This window comes from Leopardus geoffroyi, chromosome X (assembly GCF_018350155.1).
Source record: "Leopardus geoffroyi isolate Oge1 chromosome X, O.geoffroyi_Oge1_pat1.0, whole genome shotgun sequence".
NCBI lineage: Eukaryota > Metazoa > Chordata > Mammalia > Carnivora > Felidae > Leopardus > Leopardus geoffroyi.
The window spans coordinates 43,787,868-43,803,781 of record NC_059343.1 but is presented as its reverse complement, the minus strand read 5'-3'; the positions used below and the strand labels follow the sequence as shown (position 1 = coordinate 43,803,781).

At 38.9% G+C, this 15,914-nt stretch overlaps 1 protein-coding gene across 1 annotated transcript in view; it reads left to right on the top strand.

Moving 5' to 3' along the window:
• The window catches only part of DGKK (diacylglycerol kinase kappa), a 165,735-nt gene that overhangs the window by 46,383 nt on the left and 103,438 nt on the right, over positions 1-15,914 (top strand). The window contains exons 2-4 of the mRNA XM_045471786.1: positions 7,814-7,924; positions 9,647-9,727; positions 11,693-11,797. Coding sequence (XP_045327742.1) covers positions 7,814-7,924; positions 9,647-9,727; positions 11,693-11,797 — 297 coding nt within the window. The remainder of the gene's footprint in view (positions 1-7,813; positions 7,925-9,646; positions 9,728-11,692; positions 11,798-15,914) is intronic.

Below are 15,914 nucleotides of genomic sequence, written 5' to 3'. Positions count from 1 at the left end.
AAAATAAAAGGATAAAGAGAAAATTCTGAAAGCAGCAAGGGGTAAACGTGCCCTCACATATAAAGGGAGACCTATAAGACTCGTGACTGATCTCTCTTTTGAAACTTGGCAGGCCAGAAAGAATTGGCACGAGATTTTCAGTGTGCTAGACAGAAAAAATATGCAGCCGAGAATCCTTTATACAGCAAGTCTGTCATTTAGAATAGAAGGAGAGATAAAGGTCTTCCCAAACAAACAAAAACTGAAGGAATTTGTCACCACTAAACCAGCCCTACAAGAGATCCTAAGGGGGATCCTGTGAGACAAAGTACCAGAGACAACACTACAAGCATAAAACATACAGACATCACAATGACTCTAAACCCATATCTTTCTATAATAACACTGAATGTAAATGGATTAAATGCGCCAACCAAAAGACATAGGGTATCAGAATGGATAAAAAAACAACACCCATCTATTTGCTGTCTACAAGAGACTCATTTTAGACCTGAGGACACCTTTAGATTGAGAGTGAGGGGATGGAGAACTATTTATCATGCTACTGGAAGCCAAAAGAAAGCTGGAGTAGCCATACTTATATCAGACAAACTAGACTTTCAATTAAAGGCTGTAACAAGAGATGAAGAAGGACATTATATAATAGTTACAGGGTCTATCCATCAGGAAGAGCTAACAATTATAAATGTCTATGCGCCGAATACCGGAGCCCCCAAATATATAAAACAACTACTCATAAACATAAGCAACCTTATTGATAAGAATGTGGTAATTGCAGGGGACTTTAACACTCCACTTACAGAAATGGATAGATCATCTAGACACACGGTCAATAAAGAAACAAGGGCCCTGAATGAGACATTGGATCAGATGGACTTGACAGATATATTTAGAACTCTGCATCCCAAAGCAACAGAATATACTTTCTTCTCGAGTGCACATGGAACATTCTCCAAGACAGATCACATACTGGGTCACAAAACAGCCCTTCATAAGTATACAAGAATTGAAATTATACCATGCATACTTTCAGACCACAATGCTATGAAGCTTGAAATCAACCACAGGAAAAAGTCTGGAAAACCTCCAAAAGCATGGAGGTTAAAGAACACCCTACTAACGAATGAGTGGGTCAACCAGGCAATTAGAGGAGAAATTAAAAAATATATGGAAACAAACGAAAATGAAAATACAACAATCCAAACGCTTTGGGATGCAGCGAAGGCAGTCCTGAGAGGAAAATACATTGCAATCCAGGCCTATCTCAAGAAACAAGAAAAATCCCAAATACAAAATCTAACAGCACATCTAAAGGAAATAGAAGCAGAACAGCAAAGACACCCCAAACCCAGCAGAAGAAGAGAAATAATAAAGATCAGAGCAGAAATAAACAATATAGAGTCTAAAAAAACTGTAGAGCATATCAACGAAACCAAGAGTTGGTTTTTTGAAAAAATAAACAAAATTGACAAACCTCTAGCCAGGCTTCTCAAAAAGAAAAGGGAGATGACCCAAATAGATAAAATCATGAATGAAAATGGAATTATTACAACCAATCCCTCAGAGAGACAAACAATTATCAGGGAATACTATGAAAAATTATATGCCAACAAATTGGACAACCTGGAAGAAATGGACAAATTCCTGAACACCCACACTCTTCCAAAACTCAATCAGGAGGAAATAGAAAGCTTGAACAGACCCATAACCAGCGAAGAAATTGAATCAGTTATCAAAAATCTCCCAACAAATAAGAGTCCAGGACCAGATGGCTTCCCAGGGGAGTTCTACCAGACGTTTCAAGCAGAGATAATACCTATCCTTCTCAAGCTATTCCAAGAAATAGAAAGGGAAGGAAAACTTCCAGACTCATTCTATGAAGCCAGTATTACTTTGATTCCTAAACCAGACAGAGACCCAGTAAAAAAAGAGAACTACCGGCCAATATCCCTGATGAATATGGATGCAAAAATTCTCAATAAGATACTAGCAAATCGAATTCAACGGCATATAAAAAGAATTATTCACCATGATCAAGTGGGATTCATTCCTGGGATGCAGGGCTGGTTCAACATTCGCAAATCCATCAACGTGATACATCACATTAACAAAAAAAAAGAGAAGAACCATATGATCCTGTCAACCGATGCAGAAAAGGCCTTTGACAAAATCCAGCACCCTTTCTTAATAAAAACCCTTGAGAAAGTCGGGATAGAAGGAACATACTTAAAGATCATAAAAGCCATTTATGAAAAGCCCACAGCTAACATCATCCTCAATGGGGAAAAACTGAGAGCTTTTTCCCTGAGATCAGGAACACGACAGGGATGCCCACTCTCACCGCTGTTGTTTAACATAGTGCTGTAAGTTCTAGCATCAGCAATCAGACAACAAAAGGAAATCAAAGGCATCAAAATTGGCAAAGATGAAATCAAGCTTTCGCTTTTTGCAGATGACATGATATTATACATGGAAAATCCGATCGACCCCACCAAAAGTCTGCTAGAATTGATACATGAATTCAGCAAAGTTGCAGGATACAAAATCAATGTACAGAAATCAGTTGCATTCTTATACACTAACAATGAAGCAACAGAAAGAGAAATAAAGAAACTGATCCCATTCACAATTGCACCAAGAAGCATAAAATACCTAGGAATAAATCTAACCAAAGATGTAAAGGATCTGTATGCTGAAAACTATAGAAAGCTTATGAAGGAAATTGAAGAAGATTTAAAGAAATGGAAAGACATTCCCTGCTCATGGATTGGAAGAATAAATATTGTCAAAATGTCTATACTACCCAAAGCTATCTACACAGTCAATGCAATCCCAATCAAAATTGCACCAGCATTCTTCTCGAAACTAGAACAAGCAATCCTAAAATTCATATGGAACCACAAAAGGCCCCGAATAGCCAAAGGAATTTTGAAGAAGACCAAAGCAGGAGGCATCACAATCCCAGACTTTAGCCTCTACTACAAAGCTGTCATCATCAAGACAGCATGGTATTGGCACAAAAACAGACACATAGACCAATGGAATAGAATAGAAACCCCAGAACTAGACCCACAAATGTATGGCCAACTCATCTTTGACAAAGCAGGAAAAAACATCCAATGGAAAAAAGACAGTCTCTTTAACAAATGGTGCTGGGAGAACTGGACAGCAACATGCAGAAGGTTGAAACTAGACCACTTTCTCACACCATTCACAAAAATAAACTCAAAATGGATAAATGACCTGAACCTGAGACAGGAAACCATCAAAACCTTAGAGGAGAAAGCAGGAAAAGACCTCTCTGACCTCAGCCGTAGCAATCTCTTACTTGACACATCCCCAAAGGCAAGGGAATTAAAAGCAAAAGTGAATTACTGGGACCTTATGAAGATAAAAAGCTTCTGCACAGCAAAGGAAACAACCAACAAAACTAAAAGGCAACCAACGGAATGGGAAAAGATATTTGCAAATGACATATCGGACAAAGGGCTAGTATCCAAAATCTATAAAGAGCTCACCAAACTCCACACCCGAAAAACAAATAACCCAGTGAAGAAATGGGCAGAAAACATGAATAGACACTTCTCTAAAGAAGACATCCAGATGGCCAACAGGCACATGAAAAGATGTTCAGCGTCACTCCTTATCAGGGAAATACAAATCAAAACCACACTCAGGTATCACCTCACACCTGTCAGAGTGGCCAAAATGAACAAATCAGGAGACTATAGATGCTGGAGAGGATGTGGAGAAACGGGAACCCTCTTGCACTGTTGGTGGGAATGCAAATTGGTGCAGCCGCTCTGGAAAGCAGTGTAGAGGTTCCTCAGAAAATTAAAAATAGACCTACCCTATGACCCAGCAATAGCACTGCTAGGAATTTATCCAAGGGATACAGGAGTACTGATGCATAGGGGCACTTGTACCCCAATGTTCATAGCAGCACTCTCAACAATAGCCAAATTATGGAAAGAGCCTAAATGTCCATCAACTGAAGAATGGATAAAGAAATTGTGGTTTATATACACAATGGAATACTACGTGGCAATGAGAAAAAATGAAATATGGCCTTTTGTAGCAACGTGGATGGAACTGGAGAGTGTGATGCTAAGTGAAATAAGCCGTACAGAGAAAGACAGATACCATATGGTTTCACTCTTATGTGGATCCTGAGAAACTTGGCAGGAACCCATGGGGGAGGGGGAGGAAAAAAGAAAAAAAAGAGGTTAGAGTGGGAGAGAGCCAAAGCTTAAGAGACTGTTAAAAACTGAGAACAAACTGAGGGTTGATGGGGGGTGGGAGGGAGGAGAGGGTGGGTGATGGGTATTGAGGAGGGCACCTTTTGGGATGAGCACTGGGTGTTGTATGGAAACCAATTTGACAATAAATTTCATATAATAAAAAATTAAAAAAAAAAACAAAAAAAACAAATTAACATTAAAAAATTTTAATAAAAGATAATAAAAAAATTTTTTAAAGAGAAAAAAAAAAAAAGAAATTGTGGTTTATATACACAATGGAATACTACGTGGCAATGAGAAAAAATGAAATATGGCCTTTTGTAGCAACGTGGATGGAACTGGAGAGTGTGATGCTAAGTGAAATAAGCCATGCAGAGAAAGACAGATACCATATGGTTTCACTCTTATGTGGATCCTGAGAAACTTCACAGGAACCCATGGGGGAGGGGGAGGAAAAAAGAAAAAAAAAAAAAAAGAGGTTAGAGTGGGAGAGAGCCAAAGCATAAGAGACTGTTAAAAACTGAGAACAAACTGAGGGTTGATGGGGGGTGGGAGGGAGGAGAGGGTGGGTGATGGGTATTGAGGAGGGCACCTTTTGGTATGAGCACTGAGTGTTGTATGGAAACCAATTTGACAATAAATTTCATATAATAAAAAAAATAAAAAATAAAAATAAAAATAAAAATAAATAAATAAATAAATTTAAAAAAAATAAATAAAGAAGTTAAGGGAAGCTTTAAACTGAAAATGGAGGGAAGGGAAAAATATCCATCCAAAAACTATAAAATGAGCCATTACAAAGGGCACTGTATATGACAAAATAAGAACAGTACAAGGAGCATTTAGTATTCAACAGAGTAGAATAACTTGGGAAATGGGCAGAAATAATGGGCATGGATTCAGTGGTTGAAGCAGTTAAAATTTTGAGCTTAAGTCTTTAATAGAAGAAGACAAATATGACTGCTTAGGTATCATGAAGACTTAGTGTGGAAGAATATATGGCATGGAGGTGAGAAAGTTAGGATAGAAAAAATTAAATACCATCATTGAGAGTGTATATACCATAGGCCACCAGACCAGAGAAAGGAAAGAATGATGTAATTTCAATGCTTAGAAGAGTTGTGCTCTTTTTCTGGAAGATAAATGAACATTAAAAAAAGAGAAGAGTTGTTTTCTCAATTGATGATTCAGTGTCAACAATTTAAATATAATTTCTCCCTCTCCCTGGCACATTTCCCCTTCCCACAACATCTTGTGGTTCTCTTTGTCTTGCCTCCTTGGCACCATTCTTTTGTAAGCATCTCGAAATTATTACAATAATCTTGAAACTCTTATAAGTTATCAAGAGGATTCAGGTAAACTTTGTTCATGAACTTATTTTATAATTGACAGAGGTTCTCTCTACTAGTACTACCTTGTAGCTTAAAGAATTGGACAGAGAGTGTAATAGATGTGTGTATATTTGGGAGAATGGGAGTAGCAAAGTATTGCTTAGATCAGGGTCCCAAACTCAAATGCCTGCTGGAGTCAGACACCCCAATCTGAAGGGAGCAGCTGCTACTCTGTTCCACCAGATTGTTGCTATGTAAGAATATAGGTCCACACTGTTACCAGATGGTCTGGGTTTTTTTAAGAAATAGGAAACCTTAATTTTTATATGAAATATTCTGCATTTTAAATATTATCAACTGGGGCACCTGGGTGGCTCAGTCGGCTGACCATCCGACTCTTGATTTCAGCTCAGGTCATGATCCCAAGGTTGTGGGATTGAGCCCCACAACCTTGTAGAGTGTTAGACTCTACACTGAGCATGGAGCCTGCTTAAGATTTTCTCTCTCACCCTCTGTCCTTCTCCCCCATGCTCTCTCTCTCAAATAATAAATAAATAAATACATAAATAAAGTAATTAAAAAACAAACAAACAAAAAAAACAAAACAAAAACACTAGGTGGGCCAAACAAAACACTTACACAACCACTCAGTGGTGAATTCTAATTTAGATTATGGATGGAGTTCATGGTAGAGCCTTGATTTGGTGACTTAAACTAAGTCTGGCTCTTTGTCCATTCAGTATGGGTTTGGTTCCAGCTTGGTGGATGTGAATACTTCTCCCAAATGGCAAACTTGTATGTTGGTTTGTATCCCATAAATGTAACTCTAAACTTTCTTGAGGTAAAAATGGTAAATAGACTCAATGCTTTGTTAGAGTCCGTCTGTTAAATAAGGAAGTGAAAAAGCAGTGACCAGACTTGAAGTACATAAAGAAAATAATCAGAAGATATTTCCTTTTTGGTGCCTTTTTGTCCTTTCTTACCAGATCATGAATCCTTTGAATTCATGATAAATACTTTGGATTTAGTTCTTAAAATTTTAGGAAACTATTGGAGTTTTGTGAGCAGGGAAGGGATATGATCCAGCTTAATATTCTAAAAGAAACGTTCTAAAGCTGATAGAACAGTATAGAGTTACAATGTGGAGACTTCCAAGAAAATCTGCCTTTTTGCCTATTAATTGTTCTGTCCTAGGAATGTTCTTTTTTTAAAATTTTTTTAAGTTTACTTATTTATTTTTTTAATTTTTAATGTTTATTTTTGAGAGGTAGAGACAGAGCGCAAGTCGGGGAGGAGCAGAGAGAGAGGGAGACACAGAATCTGAAGCAAGCTCCAGGCTCTGAGTGGTCAGTACAGAGCTCGATGCGGGGCTGAAACTCACGAACTGTGAGATCATGACCTGAGCTGTGAGATCATGATCTGAGCCGAAGTTGGACACTCAACCAACTGAGCCACCCAGGTGCCCCGACTTATTTATTTTGTGTGTGTGTGAGAGAGAGAGAGAGTAAGTGGAGGGAGGGACAGAGAGAGGGAGGTAGACAGAGAATCCCAAGCAGGCTCCATGCTGTCAGTACAGAGCCTGACACAGGACTCGAACCTATGAATTCTGAGATCATGACCTGAGCCAAAACCAAGAGTCAGGTACTCAACCGACTGAGCCACCCAGGTGCCCAGGAATGTTGTTCTTATTTTTGTGTTCATGTCGCTCATCCCTATCCCTGACCACCAGTGGAGATGTTCTCCATGGTTCTTGGGCCATATATCTCAAGGAACTTAGAGCCTATATAATCTTTTTTTTTATTATTTTTTTTTTTAATTTTTTTTTCAACGTTTATTTATTTTTGGGACAGAGAGAGACAGAGCATGAACGGGGGAGGGGCAGAGAGAGAGGGAGACACAGAATCGGAAACAGGCTCCAGGCTCCGAGCCATCAGCCCAGAGCCTGACGCGGGGCTCGAACTCCCGGACCGCGAGATCGTGACCTGGCTGAAGTCGGACGCTTAACCGACTGCGCCACTCAGGCGCCCCGAGCCTATATAATCTTAATGTGATATCCAAAGATAACCAATTCCTTTTCCGACTGAACTAATTTCCTTGTATTTTTGTCTGTCCCTCAGGCCATTCCTCAGATATGTGACAGAGATAGAGCCTTCCAGATGTCTGATATTCTTAACTGAGAGGACAAATTATATGGTCTTGCAAATTCATCTAACTACTCAACCTTATGCTTCTATTTTTCAGAAAATACTGAAGGAAGGACCTCTGTTGAAGAACTGTAATTCCTTCAAGAGATGGAAGCTTAGATATTTTCTGGTTCGAGGACAAAGACTCTGTTTTGCACACCATCCCGCCGTAAGAGAATATATAGAATATTTATTCTATAGAATATCTATAGAATTTTGTCATTTGGGTTAATGGGTGGGGATTTCAGGAAATGTTTGTGTGGAGAAATAGGCTAATAGGTAAAGACATGTTGGCAAATATCAAGGTAGAAGTTGAAATCTATTTTTCTTTTAACTTGTTCTTTTGGGCCAAATGGGGGGATACTGTTCTTTCCTTTCCCCTTCCTCTTTCCCTTCCCTTTTACAGATTCCTCAGTTAGCTTCTACACTCAGAACCAACTACATAATTTGTGGGTCTTTGTACAAAATGAAAATGCAGGGCCCCTTATTTAAAAATCAAGGAAAAAATGTCATTAAAGATACAAAAATATAATGCAATGATTTGTCATGGCATCTTTTATTTGTTGTTCAATGTCATTCTAAGTAAAGAAAAAATAAAATGTTAAATTATGAGTATTTTTGCCATTCATCTGCACATTGTACAATGTCAGTTATAAAAACAAATATAAAAGCATTTAATTCATATGAAAAACCACAAAAATTATATAAGTTGTATTTAGTAGCTCATACAAACACATATATATTTTGTTCTTAACAGTATACAAAACCAGCTCAACTGTTTTTATTTCACATCTTGATATTTACACATTCTACCAATGCCCTGACTAAAAGGAAAAGGAACTATGGGCTACCCTATCTTTCTTTCCTTCAATGTTATCATTTTCAACATAAATTATTGGCTAATACAGGGAAGTAACATAAGTAAGAAAGAACACAATAGGGTTCCTTGGTTGTTCATGTTTCTTAGAACACTATTGCCTTTTTCTGTATTTGAAGCAAGTCCTGGTCTCTACAGAAATTGTGGACTCTCAGGGCTAACAGTTCCCTTACGTCCTCAATCATAGGTACAGCATGCTTACTTTATATTTGCTTTGAGTCTTACCGAACTCTTACACATCATGAGTCCACTGGAATTGTATGCTCATGGGCATCATGAATGCAAATGGAGTGACAAGGCATGGGGTGGACATGCAGATTGTGCATATCTCCCCTGCTCATGTCCATGAGCCATCATCCCACTGGACTTCATTTACAAAATACACGCTCAAGGATAAAATTATTAAAAATGTCAAGATTGCAATAGCAGAACATTAAACCAAGTTCAGGGCCCTGCTGAACATGGTGCCCTGTATGAATGCACAAGATGCATACCAGTGAAGCCAGCCCTATCTGTATTCCTAGTGCTGCTATCCTTGCTGCTGGCTGGATGTTACCTATTAGAACCAGTTTATAAGGAGATGCAGGCCTCAAACTGGATAGGACTAGCAACAAAGTCAGAGGTTGCCAGCTGATAAAATAGGAACTAATAACTTCTATCTGCTCCACTAGGCCCTTAGTTAAACCATATCCCTTTATTTTCTCCAGCATAAACCCTTAGTTTTGAATAATTCTGAACCACCTAAGCCTTCCTGTAAATCCACATAAGAGTTTTAGGAAGTGTTGTGTTTTGCTTTAGTTTGGTTTGGTTTTTGTTTGTCACATGATATATCAACAAAAAATCATGATGCTAAATAAATCCCAGCACTGAAGCCAGAGATATGATTGGTTCATGGCTGCTAAAAATGCCTATTTGTGTGTGTGTGTGTGTGTGTGTGTGTGTGTTTACCTTTTAGTGTCTGTTGACATTATTAACCAGATGATTCTTTTCCTTCTGCCTCTTATATCTTCCTAGTTTGCACGTTTTGAAACAATTGATCTGTCTCAGGTCGCCTTGGCAGAAAGCAGCTGTAGAAATCTTTTCCATAGCTTTTGTGTAAGTAACATTGGAAATGACTCAATGGGTAGAGGTGTGAGCTAGCTGGGAAAAGGGGTTGCCATACCCATGTGTTGCCTCTTTGGAGTTCAGGTTTCCCAAGTCTCCTTTGATCCTAAAGTGTATATGGGAATCCACTTAAAGTAAGCATTGCAAAAAGTGCTGAAAATTATTCATGTAAATATTTTCTACCAGCCCACTGATAGGGGGGAAAAGTGATGTCCCTATTCTCTAATACCAGCCCGGTATAAATCTGAACTGACTTCTGGGTGGTGGGGAAGTGACTATTATGAAAAAAGTCAATCCTCCTGGTGAAGGTGATTTAGAAGAGTATCATTGAGAGGCTTTCAAGAGACCGCTAATATGTTGTATAACATATCAGGAAAATCAAACTACATGACGCTCTCTCCTTTGATCTGATAGATAATAACCTAAATCCAAAGTGAAAACTACCTTGTGCTGAGATTACTGATAAGAGCACCTCAAAGAAAGCAGAGGATTTTCTATGGATGCATTCAAGGGTTTGGCACTGCTGAAATGTCATAAGTCTTTGCTTATTCAAGTGAATCCAGACCAGAAATCTCACTGAAAAATAGCAAGCCCATTGGCCCAGGAATTCTCCTACCCACCTCCTCCCAGAACTGTCTTCTTCCAGCCTCAGTGATGGGTTATGGAGACTGGGGTTCCCCTTCAGGAGAGCAGTACTTAGCAGACTAAAGAGCTACAGACCCAATACCTCTACTTCTATCGCTGGTCCACACTTCATAATCTTTTGAAAGGAAAGTAATAGGCTATAAGAGGGAGACCCTACTATCATTTCTCTCTTATTACATCACACTGACCTAGGGTAAAGTTAAGAGTTCTGTTGGCCCAGTCCCAAAAAGCTCAACCTTTGGGTGATGAGCATACAGGCTAATGTTTTTCGTTTTTATTCTACAAAAAAAATCCCAAGGACTAGGATGTCCCTTAGCCTAATTAAAACACAGAGGCACTGTTCATCAGCCCCACACAAGAGTGGGTTTGGACCAAAGGAGTGGCATCATCACAGTTCCCACTAGATTCTATTCCCATCTATCACAGAATCATGCTGTGCTGCATGCAAAAGGAGAAAAAACAATTGCTTGTTGGCATTGTGAGCACTAGTTACAAGATTTGGGAGGCTTGTATTAAAGACAAGTAGGGTTACTGAAGCAATCACTGATGCTATAGCCATCTGTGTCCCTCCTACCTTCTGGCAAAAAACCAAGTCCTGACTATGGTCTACCTCTGTTAGACCCTCAGCATAGCTTTCTCATTATTCCTGCTGGGGTTCTTACACCAACCAGGATTAAGAGACATAATGGTAAAATTCTCTTCAGGTTGGCTTGACCATAAGCAAGAGAGAAACTGGATTTTTAGATTCCTCACTATTTTTACTCTCTCCTCAAACAGAAAGAGGTACACCCTGCTGAAGTGTACACCATTTTTACCATTTTTTAAGTAGATAGAGCATCAGTGAGTAGGATTTTCAGGCAACCTCTCTGGAGTAATAGATGGTGCATGGCTTAGTACTTAAGAGTATATATTCTGGAGCCAAAGAATCTAGATTTTAATTCTAGGTCAGCTTTCTAACTACTAGGTGGCCCTAAGCAAGTCATTAAACTTTCTTTGCCTTAGCTTTCCTGACTATGAAATGAGAAAAATAATAATGCCCATATCATGGAGTTTTAATGAAGATTGAAATAAATAGTATACATAAAGTGTAATAGAACAGTAACTGGCACATAGTAAGTGCCATTAAAGTGTTATTTATTACTATTACCATTATTATTATTTGGGGTAGGTATCTGAGAATTTGTCTTACATTTAAGAAGTGGCTTGGGTTGTGGTTGATAGTCCTGCCTAGTTCCTTAGAGAGTTCACAGGCTCTGTTTGGGGGCAAACTTGTAGAATGTGAACCAGCTAATAATGTGACTTTTTGTTTAGGTGATCACACCACAACGAAAAGTTACCCTGGCTGCACCCAACCGGAAAGACATGGAAGAATGGATCAATGTCATAAAAACCGTTCAACAGGGAGAAATTCGCAAGGTAAGAAAAATAGTAGAGAACTCACACAACTCTCAGAAGTAAATGTTTAATTGGTTGTATTAGTTAAGCCACCTTTCAAAAAGGGAAATAGAAAATGGAAGTAGAGAGACCATCTGGTCAGGAATTATAGATGGATATCATTAGGAAACTTGTTTAGAACTATTTATAAATAGGAATAATTCACTTAGACTCAAACCATGGTAAGTATGTGGTTTAGATACCTCTTTTTTAAATTAATATAATTTATTGTCAAATTGGCTTACATACAACACCCAATGCTCATCCCAAGTGCCTTCCTCTTTACACATCCATTTGATATGTAGATGTCACTATATGCCCGATGGATGAGTCATTCAAGATGTATGTGAGCAGCTAACCTTGATGTTCTTATGTTAGCAAAGCTGTAATCAGCAGTTTTGACCTGGGTCTGCTGAGTGACTACAATAACAGCTAATGAAACTCAGGCTCACAAAAGAGAAAAAAATAGACAAAGATGAAATAGCTATTCAGTAGAAAAGGCAGGATTTGGACCCAGGCTGTGTGATTCTAAAACCTATGTCCTTAAACCCTATGCTAATGTAGGAGGAAGAGCAAGGAGCAGTCCTCTCCAAAGATTAGCAGAATTCTTCTTCTTATTAATACCAAACCTCTGGCCACTGCTCCCTGCAACAAATGGTATACCATTCAAACTCTGGGCTATGCTCTCGTTCCACTCCTCTGAAGACCTACAATAGTTAGAAGTTTCAAAAGGGGAGGGATTTTTGTCATTTGTTTCCTTGTATCAGTGTGTGGCACATAGTAGAGGCTCAATAAATATTTTTTAAATGAATAAATGAATCTGAGGGTAATCTCAGAGCCAAGGTTTAGAAAGAGAATGATACATAGTTCATCCTAAAGCAAAAGAAGCTGATATTTTAATTAACTAGCAAAAGATAGAGGATTGTTATGGGCATTTGGGATGGACCAATGGTAATAATGGGTTTTATAAGTAAAAATAATGCCATGGAGAAAACCATGTGTCCTCATTTCCCTATGACTCCTCTGGCTCTTAAACACTTATTTTCATTGCTACACATGGCTATTAGTACATGATAAGTTGACTGAACTTGGGCCTAGGTATCTCTCCACATATCTGTAAGGCCTCTCCCAGGCTCACATTGTCTATGCATAATTGAGAGATTCTTGATTAGAATCTGATGATGGTCTTTATATCAAATACTCTCATTGTTTTACTCCTTTGTTATTTTCTTCTTCCTTTCCTAATAGAGGATTTCATCCCATTCCTCCCCCTCCACTCCAATTGAGCCCACTATGGCATAGAATTAGTGGTAGCCACAAAAAGTTGTGATTTGCATGCTCCTCTTCCATCATCATCCCTGTGGGTCAATCTCTTTCCTTCCCGTGGTTTATCTCTATCCAAACTGTAGCATTTTTCATGAAATACACACTTTCAATTTGGCATAAAAGGTTATATAGTATAATTTTACTTATTAGTCTAGAAATGCAAATGCTTCTAGAGAAAGCCATCAGAGCATTGATGTGCTATTCCTGATTTAGTTGAATTAAACATCTAGGTATTGAGTACCCAGCACAAACCAGAAAGGAAAAAAAATAATATACCTGTTTACTCTCTTGGAAGAATTGTGAGTTTCAGGTTGCAATCACAACTTCTGTGAAGCTGCTCCAGGGACCTAAATCTATTAAGGAACATTTTAGCTGATAGTGAAATGTCTCATCATGAGCATCTTAGCAATTCATCTTGCATGAGGCTTAAAAAGTCAAATATGCTTTCTCCCATATGTACTTTATCTCTAATGGTCTCTTTTAGTCTCTGTCACCAGCAATGCCTGATATAGGGTGAAGAAGATTAATTATAGACTTAGTGGTCTATTAAAGTCAGTATAAAGTAATTGGATAACTTACTACAAAATAGTCAGTACACATTAAGGAATATGCCCTTAGCAGGTGCTCAGTTCTGTTCCATAGAGGATCGAAAAGGTGTGTTGGGGCGCCTGGGTGGCTTAGTCGGTTGGGCCTCCGACTTCAGCTCAGGTCACGATCTCGCGGTCCGTGGGTTCGAGCCCCGCGTCGGGCTCTGGGCTAATGGCTCAGAGCCTGGAGCCTGCTTCCGATTCGGTGTCTCCCTCTCTCTCTGCCCCTCCCCCGTTCATGCTCTCTCTCTCTCTCTCTCTGTCTCAAAAATAAATAAAACGTTAAAAAAAATTAAAAAAAGAAAAGAAAAGGTGTGACTGGCTCCCAGCCACAGTGAGCATTTTAGGTAGTTGGGAAGACAAGATACACAAAAGAAACAGTTAAATGACAGTACTCATGATAAATAATAGTTTTCAGAGATGTTACAAGACAGTGCATGATTGATTGCCAGAAGAATGAAACAGACAGTAAAGTAGTATAAGAGTTCAGGAGAGAAAGAGATAAGTATGAGCTGAAGTTTCCTGAGATAATAGAGGATAGACTTAAGACTGACCTTGAAAGATGAATGGGGTTTTATTGGTGACAGGGAACTAGGGGTAAGGGTAAGTCCTAAACAGGGGAATTGGTATAAGCAAAAGGTGAGTAACAGAAAAACAGAAACTTTTTGTAACAGAGTGAAAGGGGGACTCCATTTAACCAGAAGAGTTTGGGAAAGTGAGTTTAAGAAGTGTCTGGAGAGGTTGCCTGAAGTTGATTGTAGAGGATTATCAATGCCAGAATAAAAAGTAGGGAAGAGTTGCAATATGATCAAAGTTCAGTTTAAAGACGGATTGGAAAGAGAAGAGAGTTTATCAAAAGGATATTTTAGAAGTACAAGCTGGATTAGATGAAGGAAAGACCAGAGGACAGAAGATCATAGATGAAGCTATAGATTAATTCAGACAAGACAAAGTTAAGCCCCAGAATGAAGATAGAAAGGGAAGACAAATTGTAGATGCTGAGATGGAGGTGGGGAAAATCTAAATGTATGAAAGAGGCAAAGCAGAGAGAAAAGTGATAGGCAGATAAAAGGTTTGAGTCTGGGAGACTTAAGAAAGAATAGAAAGGGGAAAATTAGAAATAAGCAATTGCTTAAAAGACCAGATTAAAAGGTTAGCTTTTTCTAATGACTTGTCATGGACCCATTGACTATGGGAATGGGAATGGACCTTAAGAGTCATCTAGACTCCAGATTCTAGATTTTAAAGCATCTTTAGATCAAGTCATGCAGCCTTTATTTGAATGCTTCCAAAGATGGGGAACTAAGATTCTTACAAAAGAGTCCATTCAGTTGTTAAAGGTCTAAATGTTAGAACGTTTTTCTAGTCTTTGGCCTAGTAGAATAACTTTCTAACATTTCAGTTTGTGCTACAAGAATGGCATCTGCTGCCCCTTGTGGTAGAAACCTTCGTGTTACTAGAAGCATTTAAAGCAAACTATTTAAGGAACTGCTTCTGAGAATGTTGTATAAAAAATTAATTTTTCATAGTGACATCAGAAAGATTGTGGATTAGGAGGTCCCAATGCTCATCCTCTCTCCCACAAAAACATCAAGAACAACAAATAAAGAGGTACATCCTAGCTAGAATAGCTCTGAAAGAGCTCCAGAATACAATAAAGAAGCTGTAGAAACTCTATGGAGCACAGAGACAGAATGACCATGTAGAAAAGCATAGCTAGTTATTTACATGCATTGCCCCAGCCTCCAGTCTGGCAGAGCTTGGGGCCAAAAAGAATCCCCTTAGTCTGACTTCCCTCCATAAGGGAAAAGAGAGCAGGAGGATTCCAACAGTCCTCATCAATGCTGTGGACACATGCAACTTCCACCATGGAGATGCTCTACAGACTTTATTGATGCTAAAACAATCAGTTACCTGGAGCCCATGCTGCTGTGATGCTCCCCAAGAGAGCTATTGCACTAATGTCCCTGAAAAAGCTGCTACCACTGTGCCTACACTGGGGAAGTGCCACTGCATGCACCCCACTAAGCTGCCAACACTGCATCTTGATCCCCCCCACAACCAGAATCACAACTTCCACTCCTGCAGCCATACGCACATCCTGGACTCCAGCTCCATGGCTGCTCAGCACATATCCATGCCACACACACCAGGGCATCATGATAAATACAACTACGCCCCAGTCC